This window comes from Chelon labrosus (genome assembly GCF_963514085.1).
Source record: "Chelon labrosus genome assembly, chromosome: 10".
Lineage (NCBI taxonomy): Eukaryota > Metazoa > Chordata > Actinopteri > Mugiliformes > Mugilidae > Chelon > Chelon labrosus.
The window spans coordinates 11,335,399-11,355,757 of record NC_140360.1 but is presented as its reverse complement, the minus strand read 5'-3'; the positions used below and the strand labels follow the sequence as shown (position 1 = coordinate 11,355,757).

General features: G+C 42.5%; 2 protein-coding genes across 5 annotated transcripts; both read left to right on the top strand.

The window, feature by feature from the left end:
• Positions 1-2,331: 2,331 nt before the first annotated feature.
• Positions 2,332-6,674, top strand: mmp9 (matrix metallopeptidase 9). Its single transcript, XM_084552760.1, has 13 exons — positions 2,332-2,663; positions 2,919-3,157; positions 3,308-3,456; positions 3,564-3,692; positions 3,808-3,981; positions 4,101-4,274; positions 4,370-4,543; positions 4,646-4,801; positions 4,905-5,094; positions 5,208-5,347; positions 5,439-5,589; positions 5,702-5,805; positions 5,927-6,674. Exons 1-13 carry the CDS (start codon positions 2,532-2,534, stop codon positions 6,049-6,051), a joined length of 2,037 nt encoding a protein of 678 aa, XP_084408886.1. The 5' UTR covers positions 2,332-2,531; the 3' UTR covers positions 6,052-6,674.
• Positions 6,675-7,069: 395 nt separating this feature from the next.
• On the top strand, positions 7,070-18,784 carry LOC311494899 (zinc finger protein 335-like). Of its 4 annotated transcripts, none has more exons than XM_084554164.1 (28): positions 7,070-7,196; positions 8,431-8,624; positions 8,759-9,224; positions 9,368-10,489; positions 10,588-10,776; positions 10,920-11,099; positions 11,182-11,440; positions 11,523-11,700; positions 11,798-11,910; positions 12,018-12,036; positions 12,358-12,474; positions 12,622-12,698; positions 12,792-12,952; positions 13,038-13,255; positions 13,355-13,454; positions 13,551-13,639; positions 13,751-14,007; positions 14,117-14,225; positions 14,315-14,512; positions 14,641-14,783; positions 14,875-15,014; positions 15,126-15,223; positions 15,335-15,421; positions 15,736-15,819; positions 15,917-15,976; positions 16,067-16,172; positions 17,210-17,339; positions 17,449-18,784. In XM_084554164.1, the coding sequence occupies exons 2-27, from the start codon at positions 8,433-8,435 to the stop codon at positions 17,329-17,331; spliced, it is 4,884 nt and encodes a 1,627-aa protein (XP_084410290.1). In that variant the 5' UTR covers positions 7,070-7,196; positions 8,431-8,432; the 3' UTR covers positions 17,332-17,339; positions 17,449-18,784. The 4 variants fall into 4 exon arrangements, with proteins under 4 accessions (XP_084410290.1, XP_084410291.1, XP_084410292.1 ...); XM_084554165.1 differs by having other exon boundaries at positions 7,081-7,831; XM_084554166.1 differs by lacking the exon at positions 7,070-7,196 and having other exon boundaries at positions 8,391-8,624; positions 8,759-9,035; positions 9,147-9,224.
• The last annotated feature ends 1,575 nt before the right edge of the window (positions 18,785-20,359 follow it).

Here is a 20,359-nt window from a genome sequence, read left to right as displayed (position 1 = left end):
ATGACGCTGCTGTATTCTGCGTGAAAATAATCCATGAAAAATACTTTAAAGTACAAATGTATGATAAATGAAAGTACTCATATAGGTACGCTGGAACCAAATTATAATCACTTATTGGGCAGGTTTGTTACTAAGAATATTATTTGATTTATCATAAAATGGAAGGCAAAGGCATATAAAATGAAGGAAATTAACACTTTAAGCCAAATGTGTTTTGACATGTTAGTATCATGGTCCAAATCTGAAGAGGTATGTGTGTTCTCAGGACCTGCTGCTGCTGCAGATGCTGCTGTCCGTGGGAAAATGACTAAAACAAAGCAAAGACGGTTTGATGTGTGAAACAAAGATATGACAACATTTCTGTAACACGTCAACAGTAAGTTAGCAAACTTGTGATGAAGGATGTGCGCGTCAAGGCGTGTGAAGCACTGACCACATGAGGAAACCAATAAAACATATTTGAGGAAGTATGTCTTCCCAATCAAGCTGCAAAACTTCACACCTCCTCTTCACTCATAGTGTAGGTACAAGATTTCCTTGACCATAAAAGGCTGGTCAGCAGAAGATCTATAAGACGGGGGATATGCAGTATTTAAAATGTCTCTGAATTCAGAAAGTCCGTTTCAGTTCCAGGCAAAACCACGATTCCACGGGTGCTTGTTCAGGGCCTCTGCACTTTACGTGGGGTATCTGAGCGATGCCCATCAGTTAGAAGGAGTTGTTTATTTTCCTGCATTTGAAAAGCCAGTGTAGCAACAAAGTAAACATGTTTGTGCGGGAAGCAAGGATGTCAGCAGTGTGTTCACCAAAAAAAAGCCCCTCATCTGCAGCTCTGATCATTCATGTGGGTGCAGAGTGACTCATGACATGCGGGGTGACACACATCCTTGCCCACCTTGACACTTTCATCCCAAATATCAGCATTTATCCAGCATACGCACACAAGTCGCGGCTCAAAATGTAACGGATAGCATGTGTGAGGGACAGAAAAATAAGGACGTGTTCGAAGGAAAAACACAAAGACGTTTCTTGCAATAACTGTCAGTTGTAATAAAATGTGTCATTATGGCGATTAGGCCAGTTAAATCATTGCATCAGCAACACTGATGATGAAGCAGGTAGTTCCCAAAAATCTGGCAAGCAAAGGTGCTGTAATCCTGCCAAGAAATATATATTAGTGTATCCTGATTTCCCACTAACTTTAGTCATTTATCACAGTAAATATTAAATTATGGACACAGTCATTTTTACCATGTATAGAAAGCATTGGTTGTTTTTCACTCAGATTCTCATTTTGACTTGACCTAGTTTGTCATTTCCCTATGCTTACAACTTTGGATAAAGAGGAAACTAATTTCTATTTGTGAAAAAAAGTGGAACCAAGTGTTTTTTTTTTATATCAACACATTGAGTTTGGAAAATTACACAAGTGTCTGGCGGGGTCCCATGATAAGTCTGTTGTTACTGCTAAAATACATCAACAGCCGATCATATTTCCACAAATTCCATAATTGCACTAAACAACTCAAACAATAAAGAAATAAAGTGAAAGATTCCCATAATAATGTGCAATACATGTGTGCAATAACCTTATATGTGCAACTTATAGTAACTTCATATGTGTAATGTGCAACAAGTTATATCAACAAGTGCAATAACCATGTTGTAATAACAGCTGTTAGGTCATGCCAGTGTCTGTAGTCTTATAGTTTTGCACATATTCTTTTTTCATTCCTTACCTTATTTATATTTTTATTTTTACTGCACCTAAAAGGGGACCTCTGGCCGCCTTAATTTCGTTGTGCCACAATGACAAATAAAGACATTCTATTCTATTCTATTCTATTCTATTCTATTCTATTCTAAATTAATTAAAACCGTAACAGTTTTAGTTTTTATGCCACATTTATTAAAACCCAGCAGTAACAGCAGCTTTGAGGGCTTTCAAAGTAATTTTGATGGATTTTGGTTGATCATTTGTGTGGGTTTTTTCTTTCAGCGTGTGTCGTTTTATTATTTTTTTATTAACATGACATGGAGCAAGCGTCATAATTTACCATAATTGGTCTTATCCCCGTCTGCCATTATTCACACAGCACCACACCCTTACAGTTTGACATATGTCCAAAAATGTACAATTAGTTTACCACTCATTAGGTATTAGGTAAAGCTAAATGTGGATATTTTGGAAATTCCCCCCTACCCTCCTCCTCCGGTCCATTCAACCAATACAAGCTGTCGAGATGTGAGTATGAGTCTTGAGGTTAGTAGTGGGCGGGGAGGAGGTTAAGTGACTAAGGCGCTAGGTTGTATAAATACTAGGTCCACCAGGGCACAAAGCAGAAAGACAACAACAAGAGTCACCAGTCAAAACAAAACGGGAAGCCAGAGCTGAAGGAGAAACGTTGTTGATCTTCGGAGGAGAAGCGTTAAGATTCTTTTAGATTTTTTGTTTTGTTTGTTTTTGACTGCAAACTGCAAAAGCTCGATATACTTGATACATTTTGCAGCAGTCTGCAGTAGATCTCATCATGAGAGCTTTAGTTGTGTGCTTATTTTTGGGGATAAGCTTGCAGGATGGATGGAGCCTGCCCCTCAAGTCTGTCTCTGTTACCTTCCCGGGAGACATCCTCAAAAACATGACTGATACGGAGCTGGCAGAAGTGAGTAGCAGATGGTTCATTTTATCTTGATAGATTGAAATCCTCAAAACAGGGAGCAATCAAGCTGTGCAGAGATGTAATTACCTAAAACAGAGATCCCAATTACAATCTTAATGAAGATAACTTTTTTTTTAATTCATGCAAAACTCAAGGACAGACTTGAGATTGTTTTCCAAATAAAAGTTTGCTTTAATTAGACCCACAAAAAAAAGTCATCTCGCCAGTTTTGCTGATGTGCTTTGTCTTGTTCTCCAGAGTTATCTGAAGAGGTTTGGTTACATTGAGACCGAGCTCCGCAGTGGCTTCCAGTCTATGGTGTCCACCGCCAAGGCTTTGAAGAGGATGCAGAGGCAGATGGGGCTGGAGGAGACCGGAGAGCTGGATAAGTCAACCCTGGATGCCATGAAGAAGCCTCGCTGCGGTGTTCCGGATGTGGCCAACTACCAAACCTTTGAAGGAGATCTTAAATGGGACCATCGCGACGTTACTTATAGGTGAGCAGATAGAGTGAATCCCATTGTAATGTATTTGATTTGTAATGAACAGGGCTCCATTCAAAGAGTATTCAGATGTTTCTAATGGGGCAATATTAGCAGCTATCGTCACGGATGTTATCACTCTGCTTATTCTGCTCTCCTCCGCAGGATCCTCAACTATTCACCGGACATGGAGAGCTCTCTGATTGATGACGCCTTTGCCAGAGCCTTTAAGGTGTGGAGTGATGTGACCCCTCTGACCTTCACTCGCCTCTTCCAAGGCACAGCCGACATCATGATATCATTTGGAAAAGCCGGTATGTGCTTGTAGAGTGGTGAATTTAATTTATTTTGTACATATCGGTGCCACGACATTGCATTTTAATTATAAATCAAACACTGATGTGTTTTAATTTGATTTTAGACCACGGGGACCCATACCCATTTGATGGTAAGGATGGCCTTCTAGCCCACGCCTATCCCCCTGGTGAGGGTGTGCAGGGAGACGCCCACTTTGACGACGATGAGTTCTGGACCTTGGGAAAGGGACCAGGTAATAAGACTTTCCAAAATGTGTTGCTGCCGACAACAGATTGTGTACATTTGTCTCCACCTAGTGTTGACTTTTTAGACTGCATAAAAATGTACCATCTTCTGTCTCACCTAAGCTGTCAAGACTCTCTACGGGAATTCGGATGGTGCCATGTGTCACTTCCCCTTCATCTTCGAGGGCAAATCTTACACCACCTGCACCACTGAGGGCCGCACAGACAACCTGCCATGGTGCGGTACCACTCATGACTACGACAGGGACAAGAAATACGGCTTCTGCCCCAGTGAACGTAAGCTTGACAGTTTATACCGCACGGCATGCCATGGGTCAGAAGTCACCCAGATTGGGCGTCTGCTTTTGTGACGTGCTGACTCACTTATTCCTTGCCATCCATTTTCATCCTGACAGTTCTGTACACATTTGGAGGAAATGCCGACGGAGCTCCATGTGTCTTCCCCTTCACCTTTCTCGATGAGGAGTATGACAGCTGTACCACAGAGGGCCGCAGCGATGGCTACCGCTGGTGTGCCACCACAAGCAACTTTGACACAGACACGAAATATGGGTTCTGTCCCAGTCGTGGTGAGTGACAGGAGCCACAATGCATAAACATAGTGGATAGCTGCCACAATGGCTTGTTATTTTGCTTAACAGCTGTTATGTCTCTGTTTGTCCAGACACCGCTGTAATTGGTGGAAACTCAGAAGGAGAGCCCTGCCAATTCCCCTTTGTGTTCTTGGGTAAGGAGTATAGCTCATGCACAAGTGAGGGACGTGGAGATGGCAAGTTGTGGTGCGCTACCACTGACAGCTACGATGAGGACCAGAAGTGGGGTTTCTGTCCTGACCAGGGTTAGTGACATGCAAACAAGCCAGAGAAAGCAGACCAGATCAAAATCCAACAGATCTGCATTTATCCTCGTCATTCGTTAACGATATTTACTTGTGTTTCAGGTTATAGTCTGTTCCTGGTGGCAGCCCATGAGTTTGGACATGCCCTGGGTCTGGATCACTCCAGTATCAGAGAAGCTCTCATGTACCCCATGTACAGCTATGTGGAAGACTTCTCCCTGCATAAGGACGACATTGAAGGCATCCAGTACCTCTACGGTAAGATCATCACAAAACGCTTTGCCTTGTTTTGAATCACATTAAATGTTAACATCTCCAGCTTCTCAACAGTTTCACTCAACAAACACTGCTTTTTTTTCAGGACCCAAAGAAGGCCCCAATCCCACCCCACCTCAACCCAACCCACCTACCACTCCCGACAAACCCGGACCCACCGATTCCCCCACCATTACCACCACGCTGCCAGTGGATCCCAGCAAAGACGCCTGCACGATAAACAAATTTGACACCATCACTGTGATTCAGGGAGATCTACATTTCTTCAAGGATGGGTGAGCACATTGTTCTTTCCACTCTAACCAGTTCTTCTTTGACAATAAAATTAAAAACTAAATCTTCAAACACCAGAGATGTTCATGTGTCAATTTTATGTATTGATCAACAGATATTACTGGAGGAAGTCCAGCAAGAGTGATGGAAAGCTCAAGGGACCCATGTCCATTTCTGGGAACTGGCCAGCTCTGCCTGCTGTCATTAACTCTGCTTTCGAGGATGTTCTCACCAAGAAACTGTACTTCTTCTCAGGTAATTAAGCCTCATAACAATGTTTCAAAGACCACTAACACATTAGAGAAAAGTGCCACTGATGCTAATAGTTATCGTTTTATTTCCACAGGGACTAGATTCTGGGTGTACACAGGTCAGAACGTTCTGGGTCCCCGCAGCATTGAGAAGCTCGGCCTGCCCAACACCATTCAGAAGGTGGAGGGAGCTCTGCAGAGAGGGAAAAGCAAAGTGCTGCTCTTCAGTGGGGAGAACTTCTGGAGGTCAGTTACTAAAGTGCCTTCAGCTTATTTAAATGTACATCTGCAGCAGGTCTTTATGTAAGAGTTAAGCGACTGACGTTCTCTGATATGATTTTGTGTCTGATCTATACAGGCTTGATGTGAAGTCCCAGAAAATCGACCAAGGCTTCCCCAAATACACCGACATCGTCTTTGGTGGCGTCCCTACCGATGCTCATGATGTATTTCAGTACAAAGGTAAATAAACCTGAAATTTTAACTATGTATCTACTAAGCAACATCTTAGCTAGATCAGAAAAGTAGAAGTAGAGATCTGCATTTGCATTCCATCGCATTCATTTTAACATTTCTCTTTCAGGACACATCTACTTCTGCCGGGATCGTTTCTACTGGCGCATGAATTCCCGCAAGCAGGTGGACCGCGTTGGCTACGTGAAATATGACCTCCTCAGTTGCTCAAATCCCTCAAGCTCAGGCTTCTGAGGTGATAAATGCACAGATGAGCTGGAATTTGTCTGTAATGTTGTAGCACCCATTTCTCTCTCCTGTGTAGGTGTCAGGGAGAATGTGATGCAGTGTTCGTGTATAGCAGCAGTTGTATGATGTGTGTGCTTTCTGGGATGTGAATAATTGGCCTTCACTGTTATTGGCTAATTTTAATGCATAGAGCAGTGGCCTAATTATAAGTCAAAAGCCCAGAACAGGAAAGTAAATTGCATACTTTGTCCCTGCCCTCCCTCTAATAATCTGTGAAATGATGGTTACGGTGGCCTAAAATTCAAGACCAATAACCAAGTGCCTTCTGGATCAGATTCCAGTTTCATTAAATAATTTCTATAATGTCTGACAGGTTCAGATTAACAGTATTGGAATATTTTGGTATTTATAGCAATATCTCACTTTAATATTATTTTTGTGTCTCGAGCTTATTTGTTTTGTTTAATTATATGTGTTTTTTTTTTCTTCTTCTCAAAAGGGCTTCAAAGCCAATTACTTGCACTGGAAGACAATGCATGTCTCCTTCACTGAAATTATTTATGAGTCTTATAATTTTTCTATAAAAGTTTTAACTTTCAATGCAATAAAACGTCCATGAGAACAATCTACCCATGTGTGCAGTCTCAATAATTCACCAAGAACACTTAAGTTAAACATCTACTACATCTGAATATTTGAATCCAAATCTCCGCGATAGCAAAAATATACATGAATAAGCATTTTATTAATTTTAAGTCAAACCCATGAGCTCAGCAGCTCTGAAGGGGATGCATATTACTCCGCAGCCAGTTGCGTAATACGCCTTCCTCTTAAAACAATAGTCCACTAAATGATTAAAAACGTCACATTACTCTACGAATACCTGGAACAACCTATAATATGTTAACAATTTGTATAAACAAATTGTTAAAACGTTTTAAATGAACCGAGGTATGGTTGAGAAAAAAAAAGCCCACTCTAGGGAAAAATAATAAATGAAGAAAATAATAAATAAGATCCGGTTGTGCGGACAGGAAGCAAGGAGATACTCATGGCGCCCGACTAGAAAGAAGCAACAATTATCGGTTACTAATTTCTGTTCGATTTAGCGCCTCTACACTAAAGGACGTCCTTCTACTCGAAAATACACGGTAAGAAAAAAGAGCTGAGATTCTAGTGTCGGAGACGGAAAATGTTTTTATTTTCTTCAGGGAGAGTATTTGGGCGGTCTGCCGCAGCTCAGGCCCTCGAGGTCCCCAGGCCAGTAGAGCTTTCAGAATGCCTGAGTGTAAAAAGGGGCTGCCTGCCTGGTGTAAAATGGCGACGCGGAGCAGGCAGGATAAAGGGCAGCTAGGCCCGTTTATAACGGTTAGCTCACGTTGTTTCGGACGCTGTTGCGCCAGTTATGTCGATCAGACTGTGGTATTGACAGCTACCCCTACAAAAGCAACGTGCTGCCCAACCACACAAGCTATCACATTATAAATGGGAGATAATTATTTAGTTTTAGCTGATATTGTGCTGGCAACTATGCTGGTTAGCCAGCTAGATGCTAACCAAGCTAGCTGCCCTGGTTAGCGCAAAGCTAACGTCAGTTACCGTTGACAAGTTTCCAAATAACTTCGTATCTAGGACTTTTGTGAAGTATAATCAAGGCTAAAACATGAGCTCATCCTTCCCGGGATATGTATGTTTCTTAAATTTACAAAAGAATGTACGTCCTTGACAGGAAAACATTGAAAATGGCTATTGTTGACAGAGGAAGTCGCTGAGTACATACCCACAAGTAAACACAGTTCAGTACTTATCAGTATATTATTATAGTTGAGCGATCGTTAACAAATATCATTTACTGAAGTTAAACTATACGATCGAGGAAAATACCAGCATCCAGTTACTGCAGTATTAATACATTAAACATGATGAACTCACACACACAAACAAAACATGTAAACATGTACGTCCAAAGTGTGTATTCTGTACTTAATGTACTTTATTAAGTTTCGCATGTGAAAAGTCATATTGGTCATTAAGATATTACAAACTGTCTTGTGTGTTGTTTCTCCTAAGGACACACAATAAAATGTAAATTTTATTCAAAGTGACCTTGAAAACTGAGAAATCTGACCACAAGATAGATAGATAGATAGATAGACAGATAGATAATCTAGAAGCTGGTTCTTCTAAATTACAGACAGGCAGGATACAAAAGCCAGTCAATGGCAAGTATCTTTTTTTCTGTTATCTTAACACGGAACATATCTTAATACCATTTCCAAAACAGTTGTATTTATCATTAAAACAAGTGCAGTACACTTGTTCAAGACATGTTTTAAGGATGATAATTTAAATGTGATAATGAGTTCATGTTGCATTCCTCGATAGACATGGATGTGGAGGAGAATGAGGTGGAAAGCAGCAGTGATGCCGGGCCCTCAGGGATGGAGGAGCCGTCTGAAAGCGGCATGGGTATGGAGTCATCAGAGGCCATGTCTGCAGACAGCAGCGATGCAGCTGCCTCTCATGTACAGGCCCCAGAGTCTGACTGCCATGTGGGACAGAGCTCTGAGGGACTTGTGGTAAGTCTTTTTGTACATACTTTACTGTGTGGGAGAAAATAGCAACATACTTAATGCGTCATGAAAGCATGCAGCTTATTCCTCAAAAGTTTCTAGATGTTGAAATCATGTTCTTTCTCTCCCTCCCTGCCAAGGTGTTCATCCCAGAGACCAGCTCCAGTACAGATGTCAGAGTTTCATCTGTCCATCTCCCAGACTCCTCCTCAGTGGCCCAATCCACCAGCGTGTCCAGCGTTTCCACCGTGACTCAGTCAGTGCTGGTGTCTGAGTCAGCCCAAGTGTTGGTCCACTCCAGTGCTGTTTCTGAGGGAGTCATGATGGTTTCTGACTCAACTGCCTCTACCTCATCAGATCTGGGTTCTGCCATCGACAAGATCATAGAATCAACCATTGGCCCTGACATCATGAATGGTACTTTTAATGATACTCTATTGCCTGTGATGGGTGGGTCTGGGGCCGTCAAATCAAAAAGTTTAACATTAAGTGTCAGATATCTGATCCTGTCTGCTGCTTTTCTGTTAGGATGCATAGCTGTGACCAGTGCAGAAGATGGAGGTGCAGAAACAACCCAGTATCTGATATTACAAGGACCAGATGACGGTAGGTGTGGTGTTACTTCCAACTTATTAATCCTTGAACCCATTTCAGAATATGCTTAGAGTTCTGTGCAGTCTGACTCACAACTAAGTAAGAGAACTCATTTCTTTGGGTACAGTCCATCAATATGTTTTTGTCTGTTGCAGGAGCTCCAATGGTAGCCCATATGTCGTCTTCTGCCCTGTCCAATCGTATAGCCATAGAAGCTCTTGCTGAAGGTCCTACCTCCACCTGTCTGGATCAGGGAGACCTGCAGGGAAATCTTGAACCTGACCAGCCTGATGATCAGCCGGGGCACTCCGGTTACCCAGGGGACAGCAGCGGTCAGCCTGACCAGCCCCAACACTCCCACCCTTCCCAGTACATGGACTGCAGCGCAGATGGTCCAGACCAGACAGAGGAGTCTTCGTCTTCCTATGTGGAGTGTTCGGGTGAGGAACCTGACCAGACACGCTCCAGATCAGGCTTCCCTGACTACAGCGGGAATAACAGTGACCAGGACCTGCCTGGATATGTGGAGTGCAGTGGAGCCGACTCAAATCCCACTAGCCGAAGTCACTACGTGGTGGAGTGCAGCGCTGGGTATCTTGAATGTACAGTGGATGAAGGAGAGCAGCCGCATCATTCACGCAGTTACATTGACAGTAGTGCGGACCACCGGACCCAGCCTAGTCGGCAGTATGCAGCAGAGTACGGTGGAGAATGTATTGCGGCTGCGGACTCTGAGCAGCCAGGTTGTTCTCAGTATCAAGGAAGGGACGATGATGAAGATGACGAGCAGAACCAGGATCCAGATCAGCCGCAGCACTCTCAACAGCAGCCCCAGCATTCCTGTTACATGGAGAGCAGCAATGGCCCCGAGGCCTCTCTCTATGCTGATGACAGCTCCTCATCGGACCACCCTCTGGCAGACACGGCTGGTTCAGGCGGGCTTCCTGAGGCACTGGAGTGCAGTGAGAGCCAGTCTGGGCCCTACATCAGCAGCAGTGGGACGTATACCTCTAATCCAGAACCAGAGCCGGCACAACAGTGCTCACAGAGCCAGCAGGAACCCCAAGGCTCTCAGGATGAAGCTGGGCTCATCAGGGACATGGAGACATCGACTGTGGCAGAAGGCTCCGGAGATCGAGCTCCAAACCTGGCTGAGTTAGAGGAGATGATGGAAGTAGTGATTGTACAGCAGTTCAAGTGTAAGATGTGTCCATACAAGAGTGCTTCCAAAGACACACTCATCAACCACATGAGAGACAAACACTTCAAACCTGCAGGTGAAGTAGATGATTACTCTCACAAGTAGCTCAAACTATTATACCCGAGATGAGTTGGTAGCCTGATAGTTTTTTGTTCTGTATTGTCTGGTTTTTAGGGGACATGCCAAAGAAGCGTAAACGTGGACGGCCTCCTAAAAGTGAGACATTAGCCCGTCAAAAGGCAGAGAGGGAGGAGGCAGAGGAGAGAAAGGCAGCTAACGCAAAGAGTGCCGAGCCGCAACAAGCAGCAGCAGAAGAAGAGGAGGATGATATTGTGGATGCCGGTGCTATTGATGATCCTCATGGTCAGTGACAACAAACTCTGTTGAATACCCACATAAGGCTCTGCCAATAAAATATATATGACATTCACACATTCCTAAATTAGCTTGTAATTTAAGAAGAATTTTTACTTATCGCTACTTTATTTGTTTTCTGTTTATCTCAGAGGATAGTGATTACAACCCAGCAGATGAGGATTCCAAAGGAAGACCACCTACCCTCCTGAAGAAGCCTGCTACTCCCATCTCCTCCTCCTCTTCCTCCTCCTCCTCTCAAGGGCGTCCTCGGCGTAAGGTTGGCCGTCCGAGGAAGTACTGTGTTTTAGATGATGGCCACAGTAGCAAAGGTGGGTTTTCAGTTTGACGAACCAGAGAAAGTCTGTATTGTAAACATGTGGTGACTTTATTCTTCTTATACATGTGTTACAGAAGCAGAAAGTGTTGCTAAGAGGTCCAGGATGAGTGGGGATGCTGGTGCATCAGAAGAAGCAAGCTCCTCTGGGTTAGGAAATGGTCCGGGTGTGGTGACCGATGGAGACACAGCTGAGGCTGCAATTAGCCAGTCAGACTCTGAGAACAAAGACCCTTCTTCCAACACGCAGCCAGAGGAGGAGTTCTTCCCGAGAAAACGTGGCCGACCATCCAAGCGCTTCCTTCGCAAGAAATATAAGAAATATATTAATTCAAAGTAAGTCTCAAACTATTGAAGTTTTCTTAGAAATATTGTTAAAAAGAATTTCACAGCACGCTTCTTCTTTCTTTTCCTCAAGTCGGTACTACAAATCCCTCAAACCACTCCTGAGACCTCACAACTGCTGGATCTGTGGCTCACGTTTCCTCACCCAGGAGGATTTGCGCTTCCATGTGGACTCTCACGAAGGCAATGACCCAGAGCTCTTCAAGTGCCTGCAGTGCAACTATCGCTGCAAGCGCTGGTCCTCGCTCAAGGTCAGTCAGAACAAAACAAGTCTCCCATCACCTGGTTTACATCAGTTTACATGCGTGTTTCCACGGTGGCTTAAAATTCACATGTGCTGTTTTACAGGAACATATGTTCAACCATGAGGGCACCAAGCCTTTCAAGTGTGAGGAGTGTGATTACACGAGTGTTTACAAGAAAGATGTAATTCGCCACACAGCGGTCCACAACAAAGAGAAGTAAGTAACTCATACAACACACATGCACAGTCAATTCTTCCCACAACTGAACTTATTTTGTAGGGTTTCAGATATAGTGACTGAATATTTATTTTTTCATATTGCAGGAAAAAGAAGACTGAGTTGGTAAGATTTTCTTTTTGGCCATATTTGTTTGTCCTCTATTATTCATATTAGCATTCTCATGTGCAACAATACCTGAACATATCCTATCAGTCAGTTTATTTTGTGACTAGTTATTGCTGTATTTTGGGCTAATTACTGTACATTCAGAAAAGGATTTATTTCCACGTATGCCCACACATACAAGGTGTTTGGTGAAATAAACATTGCAAGAAATAAGAAATAACATACACAAAATATACAAAAAACAGTTGGTTTTAACTGAAAAGGAACAGTAAAACTGTTTTAATGTCAGCATTGTGATATTTATTTTGACTCTTTCAGGCACCAAAAGTGTCAGAGTTCCCCTGCCCTGTCTGTCACAGGGTTTACCCCATGCAAAAGAGACTCACCCAACACATGAAAACCCACAGCTCAGAGAAACCACACATGTGTGATAAGGTCAGCAACAAGATCACAATTCTTTACAAGTATAAGTTCATATGAATTCTGTTGTAACCAATGATTACATCTCACAGTTTGTAAGCACTGTGTTTGTTCCTCCTCCTTTGTACGCTGACGTTTGGCGATGCCTTTGTGTCTTTGCAGTGTGGTAAATCCTTTAAGAAGCGGTACACATTCAAAATGCACCTACTGACCCACATCCAGAGTCTTGAAGACAACAAGTGAGTTCGGAAAAGTGGAATTTCACCTTTTAATTTGTCATCTGGCAGACTGTATTTTCACGATGACTGATCCTTTTCATTTGCATGCACCAGGTTCAAGTGTGAGTTTTGCGACTACACCTGTGACAACAAGAAGCTACTCCTCAACCATCAGCTGTCCCACACCAACGACAGGCCCTTCAAGTGTGACTACTGTAAATACTCCACCTCTAAAGAAGAGTTTCTGGTCTCCCACCTGGCCATCAAACACACAGGTCAGTGCCTTTGAACATCTTGTGTTTTTCTGTTCACTTCCTGAATGTATAAGAGCTAACAATGCTGCGTTATAAATCTCTACAGGCGAGAAGCCTTTCTCCTGCGAAATGTGTCACTTCATGACGAAGCATAGGAAGAACCTGCGTCTTCACGTTCAGTGTCGACACCCCGAGGCGTTTGAAGACTGGTCTGTGGCTCACCCCGAAGAGCTGGTGAAGAGACGACGCCGGCCCTTCTTCACCCTGCAGCAGATGGAGGATCTCAAACAAGAGGATGATACACAGGGCTTGCAGAACACTATTGTGAGTCTGTCCGAGCTTTTTCTGTTATTTAATGGGATTTAATTTGACCATTTTAATACGATGCAACAATGGGAGAAATAATAATTATCTCTTAATTAGGTCGCAGTGGATTCTGCAACACTACAAGCCATGCAGGGTATGGAAAATGCGTCAGTGTCCCAGGATGCACTGGGAAACACCACCATCATTTATGAGCAAGGTCAGTGAGAACTCCTCCCAAAATATTTTTAATATTTGTGCTGGATTGTATTACCTTATGGACACTTGCTCAAGTTGTGTCCATGTTTCTCCTCAGCTGAATCCAGCGATTTGTCTGCTCAGAACGCACTGGACCTGCTGCTGAACATGAGCAATGCCCGGGAACTGGTTGGAAACTCCTTACAGGTTGGTTTAAACAACAAAAATTCCACTCTACATAAATCGGAGGTATTTTGTAGGCAAGGGGTCCTTGAATTGTGGCAAATAGCGTAAAACATTCTTGATTGGGCTCCTCAGGTAGCGGTGCTGAAGTCAGAGGGGAAAGCTCTGGAGAAGGGCACATGGAGTACGGTGACAGCAGAACCAGGGCAAGCCCAAAAGATTGTGACCTTCCATGTGTCTGAAAACGGTGAGACAGTGCTCCAAGAAGCCTACGAGGCAGCCACCTCTGAAACAGGAGAGCTCACCCAGATCGCCATCGAAGCTTACGAAGGGGGAGGAGACTTCAGTGTGGTGGAGCAGGCTGCTGAAGAAATACACAGCCCTGGATACAGGTACACATGATTATTATTATTATTATTTTTTGGTTTGGAACATATAGTATGTTATAACGGTGAAAAACACAAAAAATAGACTTTAACTATTAAACCACTGTCTTTTCAGTAATGGTGAGAACAGTCCTTCCCAGACGTTAGAAGTCTCAGAGTCAGAGAAAGGTGACAAGTACTATATTACTTCGGCGCTGGCTGATGGGGTGTTGCAGCAAGTGGAGGTAACTATCAACTATAAGTTTAAATTTGTGGCGTATAGAGGTGTAGTCTCCAGTATCCCGTCTCTCTGACTGTGTCATTTCTCTCTCAGCTGAGCAGCGAAGCTCCAGCCTCCACCACTACAGGGAATTCCCCCAATCTCAACACAAAGAGATTTTACTGCCGAATCTGCATGGAGTCTTTCAACGGACGCTCTGATATGGAGAACCACAAGAGGGCGCACTTGGATGCCAACACCTTCAAGTGTCCTGACTGTGAATTCACCTCCAACTCCTGGCCTGAAGTTAAGGTGAATCTCTCAAAACTAAGCAGCCCTTTAATCCTCCTCTAGTTGTCAGCTTTTTATTTTTTTTAGACATTTTTATCCGTCTGACCTTCGCTCCTTCTGAGTTTGACTGATGTCCTGTTTTGTTTTAGTCCCACATGGAGACACATTCCTACCTGCGTCCTCACAAGTGTTCAAACTGCAGCTTTGCCACCAAGAACAAGAAAGACCTGCGCAGACACATGATGACCCACACCAATGAGAAACCGTTTTCATGCAAACTTTGTGGACAAAGGTGGGACCACAATACGACATGTTTGTATGCTTTAGACATTTAAGTCACTGAGCAGCCATCACCATCAGTACTTCTTTGTCTATCCTCTCAGGTTTAACCGTAATGGTCATCTGAAGTTTCACATGGAGCGTCTCCACAATCAGGATCATCCCACTCGCAAAAGCCGTACCGCCACATCTCAGCAGACCATCATAGTCAACAGTGATGAGGAGGCGTTAGCCACACTTCAGTGTAAGAAACAGAATCAGCTCTGCTTTTGCGTTAGTAAAAAAATAGATAATGAATGACAGAGCTAACATAAAGATCAAATTAATGTGCATTTGTTTGGTGTGTGTGCAACAGCCATACAGGCGCATCAGACAGTGATCACCCCAGAGAGGTTGCAGGCTCTGGGACAGGACCACATCATTGTAGCTCAGGAACAGGCGCTATCAGACCAGGTAACAGGCTTCACACTATACACACATGTGATTCATTCTCTGAGATGTGTTTTGTAGTTTAAATATGCTGGGTGTTTTATAAATAAATGCATTAATGTGTGCACATATCAGGAGGAAGGCACGTACATCCAACAGATAACCACCATAGATGGGCAGACTGTTCAGCACCTGATGACAGGAGACAACCAAGTGACTGAGGTAAGAGTATTTTTAGATTTCTAGGTTGTATCACTTTGGGTTTTACACATTAAAATAATACTGTGAGTATTGCTTACCCAGCTCAGTGCAGAAACATACATAGCCAGAGTTGCTTTTACAACTTTGCCTCTGTATTTGGATCGTTGACATGCTGCAGTATGAATCAGGGACTGATCCGATTGTATTGTGTGGCAGATAAGAATCTAAACAACTGAAGTGGATGAAATCATAACACAGTACAGTTACTTGTGTGTATAACTCAGGCATTATCAGCTGCTTTTATCCCACCTCATATGTCTGGTGTCCTGGTCCAGGTCCAGTATATCATCTCCCAGGATGGAGTGCAGCACTTACTTCCTCAGGAGTACGTGGTAGTTGCTGATGGCAACCACATACAGGTAACCGTTTTTACCTCATAAGAAGTCACATTAACTGTCAGACGTGAGCAGAGTTTGAAGGTGACGACGTCTGGTTCTAACTGCTTTATTCCATCAGATGCCAGATGGACAGATCATCCAGTACGAGCATGACAGGGCCTTTCTACAGGAGCAACAGGTGAGGCAGATTTTAATTAAACTTGTGAGGCAGTTCTCTGCCATGCGAAGGTTTGGAGTTGTCAAACTCTCGTTTCTTTATGTTCGTCAGATTGCTGTAAGTCACGACGGTCAGATCCAGTACCTACCTGTCAGCACAGAGCAGCAGATTGTGAATTCTGAAGATCTGGAGGCTGCTGCACACTCTGCTGTCACAGGTTGGCCGCTTTATTGATCTAATTGCACTTAACTTGCTTTATATTTAGTTTTTTATTATGTTTATGTATTGTATGTGTATCATCTATTTATTATAGACACTGCATGTGGTTTGTCTTGTGGATTTTTTTAAAACACAGTTTATAAGATAAGAGATAAGATAAGATAAGATAGGACTTTATGTATCCCTGTGGGGAAAAGAGGGTGTTATAGCGGCAGGGCACGACATTGTAAGATACAAAAAAAAAAAATTAGAATAAGGTGGACAAGAGAAACTGTATAAAAGTAAATATGTTATGGTACAAAAAATATTTACATATTGCATCAGGTTTTAAGTAGCGAACCAAAAGTTGAAAAAAACCTACTAGTGTAAATAGAGGGCTGAGGTGGTAAGGAGGCTGAATATACATAGTGATATTTATTAATATCATATAAAACAAACTCCAATAGGAGTATTACACGAAAAAGACATGAAGTAATGACAGGGATGAGTTAGTATATAAGAAAAGCAGCTCAGCAGCAGAGCTAATAAATGCTGATGTTAAAGAGTCTGACTTCTGAGGGGCCAAGAGACCAGCAGTCTTTGGCTGATGGAGCTAAAGTCCCAACTGTCTCATACAGGGGGTGTGAGGGGTTGTTCCTGATGTTTAACCGTTTAACCAACATCCTCTTCTCCCCCACCTGCTCCACTGAGTCCAGAGGACACCCCAGGATGGAGCTGGCCCTCTTGATCAGTTTACCCAGCCTATAAACTATCTATAAACTCTATAAACTATCTTTCATTCATTAGCATCCTCTTCACTATAAAGATCAGTCAATGTAGAGATGTTACACCTAATTTACCATCAGGCAATCCATTAAACTGCCCATTTAGTTCTTCTTTTATTTAAAAATGTGCAGCCTACTAATGCAGTTGAGATCAGGTCCCATTTTGAAAATGCTCCATGATGGTTTTTTTCTTTGGTCCTTTGAGCGACCAGTTCATGGTCGTTGTCGCTGACACACAAAGTTTGAAATGAGAAAATGTTTGTTCTCGTAGCCGTAGCAGATGCAGCCATGGCGCAGACCCAGACCGTCTACACCGAAGCGACGCCTGAACAGCTGGAGCAGCTGCAGCAACAGGGCATCCACTACGATGTCATCGCTTTCACCAACGAATGAGTGTCCAAGTGCGTACAGAGCAGGACGAGTAGAAACCACTATGAGCTGGTAGAACAGTGACCTCAACTTATTTATGCATTCAGCTGGCTGTGAACTAAAGCCTTCTCTCCTCCACAGCATCGTCTACTCGGGGTGGGGTGGCTGCAGTCTGCAAGATCAACAGCTTTTTTGTGATTCCTGATTATTGCACCCATCGCTTCTAACTTAATCATAGGGGCTGTGCATTTAAGACTTAATTTAAGCAAGGAATGGTCTGCTCTGTAATTACTGAAAGTCGTTGGTGTTTACGTGCCTAAACTGCTTCAATTAGCAAGACAATGTAATCAAAGAAAATAAAATGGCTTATGTTTTATGTTTTGGACCACGTCCAGAAGAACATTTAAGTTTTTGAATGGAATGAAAAAGAAAAGGGAGTGTTTGTTTTTGATGTGTACGGTACAGCCCGTTTCCAAAAAAAGTTTGGATCATGTGAATAAGGACGGAGGTCAGTGGCTTACAGATAATTTAAATCCGATGTTAAATTGAAAATGGAACTAAGACAACTTATCTGTTGTTTAAACTGGACAAATGTTATTTTTTGAGAATTATATGTTCACTTTAAATTTGATGCCTCCAGCACCTGGACACTAACTACTGAACCATTCAGTTTAAATACTTGTGGACTATGGTTTGGCATTGTCTCACTGAAATGAGTAAAGTCCTCCCTGAGAAATATGTCCTGCAACTGATAACTAGTTGGATGGTCCTTGTCCTCTTTAGCTCAGAGTCCATTATTTCCTAAAAGAATTTCACATTTTCATTCACAAAACAGTTTTCCTCAGTCTTGTATAAAGTGGCTCGGGTCCTGAGAAGGTGTCAGTGTTTGTTTGATATTTATTTGATTTTCTGAATTGCCTTTCAATGATACTGCGTGCTGCAGAGGAAGAAATCCCCCAAGTATTTGCAATTTCACACTTACTAATTTGCCCACACAGTCCTACACAAAGCTGAAGCATCCAAATCTTTGCTTTTGGGACACTCTCTGAAGTGCTCTATTTATACCCTGTCATCTTACTGACCTGTTGCCAACTAACCTGATAAGTTATTACCGAAACTTTTCAACTTTTTTTTCTTTAGTTAGGTGGCCGGCATCAGTTTCAAAGTGAGCATATATCTTAAAAAAAATAATAATAATAAATTCTCAGTTTCAACATTTTGTATGTAAATAAATATTAGTTTCCATGATTTGAAAATCATTACATTCTGTATTTGTTTACAGCTTTTTTTTTTTTGCTTTTTTTTTTTTTATGGAAACGGGCATGTAATTGTTAGAATGCCACAACATTATGTTTTCTAAATATGTAAATACGTTTTGCACCTGTCTTCTGTTCTGTTATGGACGGTACGTTTTTATTTGGTGCGTATGAAGTTTAATAAGCTGAAAGCTGACACCAAATAAATGACTTTGTGTATACTCGTGTCCATAGATTTTCAACGTTTACTCAGAGGGACTTTGCCGTGTCTAAATCTACTGTAATGGAAAATGTCTTACTATTTTGCTGTCTGAACGTCACAGGAAGTTGATGCAATGAACACATGGATAATATAATTTAAAAAGAAGGACATAAGCAGCATCTAGACAGTGTTATCATCATTAGATTCAGCGTGGTTATATATTAAGCTGTATCAGACTAATCATGCTCTACTCTTCCCGTCTGTATCTGCATTATTGAAACGAACATCAAAAGAAATTAAAAAGGAAATATATCAGAAGCATGTTGCAGCAGTTCTTGAAAGGTCAACACCCTCCAGAGGAAAACAGCAACTTCCTCTTCTGTCTCCTTAGGAGGAGTCTCTAAATCGACTGTCCATATTGGTCCAAAAGTTCAGACTAAGACTATGGATGTTCCACTGAAGATGAAGTTTTCTTTTGTCTTAATTCTTCTATTAGGTATGTTGAAAAAACTAATTCTATAACTTGCAGTTTCCCGTTGTCAGGTGCTAGATAGGACATATTGGTAAGCAATGTTTGTTTTCCAGGTGTCCCTCATCTACGAGGGCAGCAGAGGATTGAGGAGTTCAACCACTTTTTCCTGAGGCTCCCCTTTCCTTCATTTTACAACAGCTACACCAAGACTTGCTGTAAACTGTATCCAGCAGGCTGCTACACCCTGTTGGACAGCAGAGGAAATACCTGTGACTTGCTGAGAGGAAGGGTTGCAATAACAGAGAGAGACGGCAGCATTGAATTCAAAATATCAAATGTGCAGTTTGCGGACGCGGGGTATTACAGGTGTGGAGTGTCGGGAGCCCGCATATACAGTGACTACTATGTTGAGGTGTTTGGTAAGTGCGCTCATGATTTACGTGAATGTGATATGCTGTAAATGAGTGGATAATAATGCATCGTTAGAACGTTATACTCTTATTAATAATGGTAATATTTGCAGTATTTCATTGTATTTTTTCACTAATTTGAAGACACTGAATGCCATTTTGTTTCTATCTGCTCTTTTGCATTTTGCAGAAGCTTCATATCACCACAGCCACTCTCAACCTCCACTGACAGAAACCATCAAAGCCCCCAGCACCTCCACAGCAGTCCCAGACTCTACGGGTCCTGCTGTGGCACAGGACTACGACGGCAATAACAGGTGCTCATGCTGTAAATTCCTCTTTTTTTTGTTTTGTTGCTCACTGGTCAAACTGTGTCTCTCTAACAGATGAAAATTAATCTGAATACTGTGTCTAATCTCCTTCCCAGGGCTCCCTGGACCTTCAGTCTGCCACTAGCTGTCATTGTGTCTGTTACAGTAATGATAGCCATCGCTTCAGTGATCGGTATTGTTTGCTTCAGAGTTAAAGCAAATCGGCTGGGTAAGCAGTTTCTTGGCCAAATATATCCTGTTCTTTTTGTTTTTAGAACAGATCACCAATGTGATGTTTCGTTTTGTATTTTTTTTTAGCAGACAAAAATGGAGAAACTCTGTGTGAGTCACTGAAACAAGACGCCCCGGTAGGTTCAAAACAGGGAACATGTCGTCTCTGT